At 32.8% G+C, this 8,345-nt stretch overlaps 1 protein-coding gene across 1 annotated transcript; it reads left to right on the top strand.

Annotated features, from left to right (window-relative positions):
• The first annotated feature begins 1,772 nt into the window (after positions 1–1,772).
• LOC124832297 (alpha/beta-Hydrolases superfamily protein) lies at positions 1,773–6,051 on the top strand. Its single transcript, XM_047306475.2, has 4 exons — positions 1,773–2,832; positions 2,946–3,274; positions 3,358–3,560; positions 5,478–6,051. Exons 1-4 carry the CDS (start codon positions 2,208–2,210, stop codon positions 5,803–5,805), a joined length of 1,485 nt encoding a protein of 494 aa, XP_047162431.1. The 5' UTR covers positions 1,773–2,207; the 3' UTR covers positions 5,806–6,051.
• The last annotated feature ends 2,294 nt before the right edge of the window (positions 6,052–8,345 follow it).

Here is an 8,345-nt window from a genome sequence, read left to right as displayed (position 1 = left end):
CCTGTTTGTTGTAGTTGTTTGATTGAATTTGTTTGTTGTTTGTTATTATTGTTTGTTATTGACACTACACGTTCATAGTTCATGCTTATTTGTTGTTTTTCTGCGTTTCAGGTCTCGTAGAGTTGTAAAAAAGGATCACAATTAATTAAAAAAAAAATTGAGTCGAATATTGACAAAATTCAACCTTAATTTGATTAACGTCGAATTGTTCTATGTTCGACGTCAATTTAACGTCTCCCGATATGACGTCGATCTCGATTTCAACGTAAAAGGCCAAAAATATTCGACGTTGTACGTTGTTTTTGTACTAGTGTCTATTTTTATAAAATAATATTACTTAAGGGCTTTGCTTAAACCATATTTCTCACCATTTTATCACTTATTTAACTTAGTTTAGTTATGTATAGTAGGTGTTTTTCAATGAAGTATTGTTAATTTCTTTATTTCATGGAAATTATTATATTCATTTGTCATGTATAAATACCTAATTTAGAGAACACTTATTAGAATTTATAAGTCAATTTGAATAAAAAGTTATTAAGAAAGTAACACTATATTTTATATATAATGTATATCAACATTCAAATCTTATTAATAGAGTCTAAATTATAAATTAAGATAGAAAAAAAAATCGATGATTAATTTTATTAACTTATTTCATGTTGGGATATATATATTTCAAACGTAAAATTAAATATTTTAGATGATTTGATAGTAATGATACGACAAGTTTAACAGATAATAAATTTACTAAAGTAGGTTTGATAACTCAAATACATATCTTAAAAAAGTATTTAAGTTTAACTTAACATTACATAATTGACTTATAAAATAAGATGCACATCCACTCCACTTATATATATATATATATATATATATATATATATATATATATATATATATATAGTTAATTAGTAAAAGTGAAATTTTCAAATACAAGGGTTATTACAATTTTAATATACAAATATATTAAAGATATTCAAAATCGGCTTACTTTACAAGCTGAATATAATGGAAACTAAAAAGTAAACCCTTAGTTTGTCCACAGTTGATCTTTGATTTTTCTTTTTTTTTTATCAAAACCTGGTGTACATCAGTCCGGTTTTAAATACAAATTTGTTCAATATATATATATATTTGAGTGCCATAAATGAAGGTCGTTGGTGGCAAAGATCCCCAACTGGAATCGAAAAACTAATTAATATAACTTGACACCAAGGCATAATATTAGAATTACAGTGATAGTAATTAGACGAGGAGAAAGAATACACGTTATGAAACAAACACAAGAATGTAAATAATGCGTTTTATAATTGTATAAACCGAACTCGTTAAAGCTAAACGTATAAAAAAAAAGTAAAACGTAAGGAAGACAGAGAGTTAATCTTGCAGATTTTGCAACCATTTGAGAGAGTGTTGAAAATCAGTGTGATGGAGGGTTTTAAATGGGCAGCTAATGGCATGGCTCTCATATGGGACAGAGAGATTGCATTAAATACAAAGGTTTTGGTCCGAATATAACTATTTATTATTCCATGGACTTAATCTAATTCCATGGCTTTCTAACTGTGCAAGTTGAAATGTAGTGGTGAATGAAGGAGACGAGCGAAGCTGAAACGGGTGAGAAAAGTGGGAAAACGGTGCCGATAATTTCGTATGGGCAAGAAAGTGACATAATTCTCAGCATTAGGCGAGAGCCTCGTTTATTTATTTTTATTTTTTCCGTGTTATATATACCCGTTGCCTGCTTTGTTTCTTTACACTTCATCTAAACAAGGCTAGTGTGGTGCATATTTGCTTCTTCTGTGAGAGGTTCAACAACCAACTACTTTTTTTTTTCTTGGCCAACAAATGCTGTTTAATGAACAATCAATTCTTGTTTCACTTCTCTCTCTGCTTCTGTGTGAAGAAGTTTTAATTTAAGAGAGCCAAGCCCACACGCTTTCATCCAACCAAACATAACTAAATAAGAAGGGTATTGCCAGTACTTCCCCTTGCGTCCTTCCACTGACCCACCCTTTAAGATATCATCTTATTCTGCTGTCTTGCAACTTTAGCTACCATCACTGCCTCCATTTTTCATATGGCATTCTCCACTCCATTTAGGATACATAAATAGACACACTTTTTTCCTTTTTCTTCTTCACCCTTCACCCTTCTGCCTTCTCCATTCTCACACCCATCACCGTTTTCTTCTCTTTCTCTTCATGCAAATGGGTGTCACGGCCAAGGCCAGATCCGCTCTGGCAATCACTGGGAGGCTTCTCAATGAGGCAGTGAGCTTCGTCGTTTTCTGTGTGCTGGACCTCGTTGATTTTCTCTTGTGCTTTCTTTTCAAAGCTGTGGACTTGTGGATTGAGGCAGATTTCAGACCCTGCTATTGCTCTTCCACAAGGGAAGCAATCACGAGCAGTGGGAAGATCTTGGTTTCTGAGCAAGGCGGGGAATCCAAGATCGTTTCCCTCACCTCGTCCAAGCTTCGGTTGGAGGATATCTCTGACACCCTTTACTCTCGACCCTCTTTGGTCTCCGAGGTTTCAAAACTAACCCTCAACGAGCTCAAGAGGTTCAAGTTGGAGGATCCTGTTCTACATTCCAGGAGAGGAAACGGAAACGGAAACGGGAACTCACGTTGTTCCACATTCACCGTCAACACCACCATTGTCGAAATGCTCCAGGGCAAAATCGGAAGACACCAACCTCAACAGATTCCCAGATGGTCCGACTGCGATTGCAAATACTGCACGAGTTGGATCTCTTCTTCATGCTCTCCTCACAACAACACCAGTGCCAAAGCCACTCTCTTTGTAAACTCCCATTGTCCCACCACAGGTACTAAATTCTGTCATCAAATAACCACAACCAACCGTGTTGTTTTTAGTACTCTGTTTATGAAAATCGTAGGAATGATGTTCCGAACATAATCGTTTAATGTGGTGATATAGACGAAGCAGGAAATGACGTGGTGTTCGTACACGGGTTCATTTCGTCGTCGTTATTTTGGAGTGAGACAGTGTTCCCGAACCTTTCCAGCGCGGCTAAGTCCAGTTACCGGTTATTCGCGGTTGATCTTCTTGGGTTCGGGAGGAGTCCAAAGCCGAGCGAGTCAATGTACACGTTAAGGGAACATTTAGAGATGATAGAGAGATCCGTTTTGGAGGCCCATAACGTCAAATCCTTCCACATTGTGGCCCATTCATTGGGTTGCATTTTGGCACTCGCACTTGCTGTCAAACACCCCCATTCCGTCAAGTCGCTCACCTTGCTTGCCCCGGTAATTACTAATTAATTACTGTTTAATTACGATTTTTTTTTTAATTATTTTTGTGAAACTGATTTGTGAAATTAATTGAGCAGCCATTCTACCCAGTACCCAAGGGTGAAGCGCAGGCCACACAGTATGTGATGAGAAAAGTTGCTCCGAGGCGCGTGTGGCCACCCATGGCGTTTGGCGCGTCGTTGGCGTGCTGGTACGAACACATATCAAGAGTGATTTGCTTGCTTATCTGCAAAAACCACCGTATTTGGGAATTTATAGCCAAACTCGTCACTCGAAACAGGTAAACCCACCTCTTCTGTTTTGGTTTTCCTTCCAACTCTTATCATTCTCTTTTTAGTTGGCCTATTTTTGACCCTTGCTTCTTTTTTTTTCATATCACAAACTCTTTTCTTTTCTTTCAAGTATTTAAGAAAGTCATAACCTGCCAAAAATAGTATTTAGTTTCTTCAACTACAATTGCGGCTTATTTCTATGTTAATTAAATTTTTATCTTAGTTTTCAAAATTCTATACTGTTTCTGTTTTTTTTTTTAATTTATTTAAACAGATGCTTTTGTTTTCTTAAATTTTTTATTTATAAACTAAAAAAGGTTTTACAAATTTAATTTTTGAAGATTTAATATATTTATTTCAATTTTTTAAAATTTGAAGGTAAAATATATTAGTTTCTTTTAAATTTTAAACTAAAAATATAAATAAATAAGTATTTTTAATGTTTATTATTGTGTATTATTAATGCTTTAAAAAGTTATAATATACTTGTATAAAGTTAGTTTTTATTACAAGTTGTGAGCGAATTTCAGAAAAGTAAGTTTTATAAATGTCGACACTGACTTTTAGGATATAATAAATCAAGAATCAAACTACGAGAAGAAATAATGTTTTGAAAGCTATATATTATTAACATTTATTGCAAATAAAATTTAAAGTTAGCCTAGTAAAACATTACCACATTAAAAGTGTACAAATTCACATGCTCTCATGCAAATTGTAAGATTACATACCGATCATCTTATAACTACTTTAGAATGTTTTTGGTTGTTGTGTATATTGTTTAAATTAAGAAAGCATCTTTGTTTCGTTTCTTTCATCTTACCACTTCTGCTGTTCATTTCTTTATAAAGTTAGAATTCCTATCTTTGTGCATTTAAAAAGTAACCTGCTTAAAATATTAAGCACTTTTTTATAATATCTTATTACATTGCACTGTTTTGAAAGATTACACCATTACTCCATCAACTACATAAATTTGATATACAACAAAAATAATTCATTGATACTTCATACTAGAATAAACTTAAAGAAAAGAGAGAAATACAGACATGATAAAGGCTACAATACAATAATAGTTATATACATACATATTAGTGTTTACTTTTTTACACATAACCATAAATGCTATAACTGTGTAGTAACAAAAACTGCCAAAAAAAAGATATTTACTTTAAGCCTCGATCAAAGAATTATTTTGCTGTCACACTTTAGGCCATGAATGAGCAAAACTTTAGGGCAAGACTCATGTGTCATGTCATGCCCAAGACCCTTTAAGAAGTAGAAAGGGATATATTTCAACCATGGAGTTATTTCATTAATTTCTGAGGCACACAAGCTCTTATTTATTTATTTATTCCAACAATTATTTTAATTATTATATTTTATTTCTCAAGATTAGAATGCTTATAGTCAGATAGCCCTAAACTTGAATAAGAAAATATAATTGGATATTATAAAGAACGATGAGTTTTGTTACTATACATACAATCATAATAAATGCACCGAATTCTTAATTAATGCACCGATATACTTAGTAAGTGAGATTTTTTTCTGATTAGCATCAATAGTAGTATGACAGGCATCAGATAATTGCGAGATGAGTTGAAAAACAAGAGGAAGCATGGAAACATAATATGTCGGACTTTTCATCTTCTTATTAACGTTATTTGATTGAAACCTAGAACGTTAGTAATAAGTGGGTAAAATCCAACAGCTAGGCCACAGTTGGGTTTGAGCAGTCAAACGTGTCAGAATGTAAGGACAGAAAAAGAATCAGATATTATTTTATGGTTGCATTTATTAATGAATCTAGGTTTGATGGCCATGAATGAATGGACGAAGGAGAAGAGATTAAGTTGAAGTGTGTTGTTGGTGAGAGAGACTCTTCATCTAACGTATTAATTTGTGTTGAATATATATATCAGAGTGAGGACGTTCTTGCTGGAAGGGTTCTTCAGCCATACGCACAATGCAGCGTGGCATACCCTACACAATATCATATGTGGAACTGCTGGTAAAATAGGAAGTTACTTGGATGCTGTGAGAGAAAACCCAAAATGCAAAGTGACCATCTTCCATGGGAGAAAGGACGAAGTCATACCAGTAGAATGCAGCTATGAGGTTCAAAAACGGATTCCACGTGCCAAAGTCAGAGTTATCGACAACAAAGACCACATAACTATTGTTGTTGGAAGACAGAAAGCCTTTGCTAGAGAGCTTGAAGACATTTGGAACAGCACCAAACAAAACTAGATAAATATTAATATTAATATATATAAAAATATATATATATACATAATTATGCTGCATGTCGTGTCAATGGTCTTACGACGAGTGGTAGCTACTGGATTAAATTTGTGTTTAAAGTTTACCTGTGCCAACTCAAGTGTTGCTGTATCTTTCACTGTAACAAACAAATCTGTCTATTTAACATGTTTGGATGTTTGGCTTCTAAACCAAAGAGAAGAGAAACTTCAATAAAACTTTTATATCCAACTATATTGCACTGTCTTCTTTTCTTTCACTCAACTTTTTTCTTATGGTATATATTTACATACACACTTACAAGAGTAAAATAATTATAAAATATAATTTTTTGTATTTTAAAAAAAAATATAGTGTCGAATAAATTTAAAAAATTTATATGTTAAAGTATTATTTATATGTAATAAGGTTATTGCTTCTTGTACTTCTATAATTACTAATTAACCTTCACAAAAGACAAACATTTTTCATCACATTAACTACTACTACCGATTCTGCCACGACTTTTATTACTGTCACTGCTGCAAGCAGAAAAGATCAAATACAGGGAAAAGCTAATTCTAAATATTTTTCTCGTACACATTCATGTGTTTTGAATTTTTTTTTTTTTTTGGAATACATTTCAAGTAGGGATGTTTTTGAAAACTAGTTCCTAAAAATATTATATATTCCGAAATGTTTTTGAAAATTTTTTGTTCTAGTCGTTTTATTTTGAAAATTTTATTTCTAAAATTTGTTATATATTATTACATATCATCAAAAGGTGATAAATGGAGCAAGTGGAATAGACTGAAATAGGTACTTCAACTCACCTACATGTACTCATCGGTTCTGCTTAATCTGTAAAGCTAGTGGGATACTTATCAGTTTATATTTTTAAATAAAAAGTTATTAAATGTTTTAGGTTTACAAACGTGCTTTTAAGAAAATCATATATATAATTGAATATAAATTGTGAATGTACTTTAGACTTTTAACTTTTTTTATTAATTTAAATAAGTCAGTAAATAAAAGATTCAACTATTTTTTATTTTAGAAAATCTACTGAGGAATCTAAGATTTTCAAATTGAATATTAGTTGGACAAGATCCACCCGAATCGGCTCTTGACATATTGATAATAGCATAGGTCAAAATATAGATTGAACTAACTTGTTTTAAATATCCTTAAATTACAATAAACATTGAATGCATGTTCAATCTACCTATGCTATCCATCAAATCTATGTTAGACCAAAAATAGATATTCACAAACAGGCTTAAGTTGTTTATGCTAAATTTCATAATTTTTTTTTCAATTTTACCTATCTTGTTTAAGTCATAAACAAAACTAAAAATAGTGTATTTATAATTTTTCATGTGCATATAGAAGAAGAAAAAGAATCAATTTTATTTCTCGCAATCTTATTGATTCGAAGTATTTAGGCTCCAATGTGTTATTAAATAAGTATAGTTTTCAAATAACATATAACTTTGCAATTTGTACTCATACTTTATAATAAAATGTTTTATTTGATAATGATTTCAGTGGCCACTCCGAATGAAATTTTACTTCCAAGTTTTCCCACTCCGAATGAAAGCTGGGCTCGGTGGCCACTACATTCCGGAGATGTCCTGCCAAAGTTGGATGTTTGGTGTGGAAGCACATAACATCATCGAATTTTCAAGTGTTCCTAAAGCTTGCATAGGAGTCTGAAACTGTACAGAAAATTGGTGTCTCTTGACATAAAAAGTGTGTTCATAACAGGAAGACTACTGTCTCAACTAGATGTAACAGCTTCAAACTGAAGTTTTGGTGTGGAGGCACACAACGTGATTTTTGTCGTCAAAATTCCAAACATTTTTCTTACGAAATATGGAGTGACTTGCCAAGAGATTTTTGGCAACTTATTTTTGGCCAAAAAAATCCTATATTGAAATTCCCAATTTTATCCTTCTTAAAAAACAATAATGAATCAAAATTTCCAATTTTATGTCTTAGGGTTTTGAAATTATAAGAATTAACCATACTTTAGGCAAAACAGAAACAACAACAAAATTTAGTCCATATATACCCCATTCTTCAAGTGCACCCCAAATCTATATATCAAAATCAACAATTAATTGAATAGCACACAAAGAAACATAAAAAAATTTGTTTCCTCCTCATTATTGTTATAAAAAGGCTGAAGAACAACGATGTACATAGCACAACCCAGTGCAGATTGTATGACCTAAATCACATTAATTAATCTATATGACATTGTAAAGGAGCGGCCAACATTCTGATGTCGATGTCGCAACTTCCCCGAGCACATTCTGAGTGTCCACCATGAACTTAACTTGGAACGGGAGATCTCTATGAGCAACGTCGGAAGGTTCAGCTCAAACCCATGGGGTGTGTGGGAGGAGGCAGCATCGCCACCAACGCCGTCAGAGGAGGAAGTGAGAGCGTTGCCGTTAATGCAGTGATTTCCACCATCGTAGTGGCAGCGTTTCCACCACCCATTACATATTAAAGAAGAACAGTATATCATTATCCATTAATTT

This window comes from Vigna umbellata, chromosome 8 (genome assembly GCF_029865625.1).
Source record: "Vigna umbellata cultivar VRB3 chromosome 8, Vumbellata_1.0, whole genome shotgun sequence".
NCBI classification, from domain to species: domain Eukaryota; kingdom Viridiplantae; phylum Streptophyta; class Magnoliopsida; order Fabales; family Fabaceae; genus Vigna; species Vigna umbellata.
This window is presented reverse-complemented; position numbering and strand designations above follow the sequence as displayed.

Coding starts and splice junctions, on each gene's coding strand:
- LOC124832297 (XM_047306475.2), top strand. CDS start 2,208: ATGCAAATGGGTGTCACGGCCAAGGCCAGATCCGCTCTGGCAATCACT. Junction 2,833..2,945: donor CTCCCATTGTCCCACCACAG/GTACTAAATTCT, acceptor GTGGTGATATAG/ACGAAGCAGGAAATGACGTG. Junction 3,275..3,357: donor CGCTCACCTTGCTTGCCCCG/GTAATTACTAAT, acceptor TTAATTGAGCAG/CCATTCTACCCAGTACCCAA.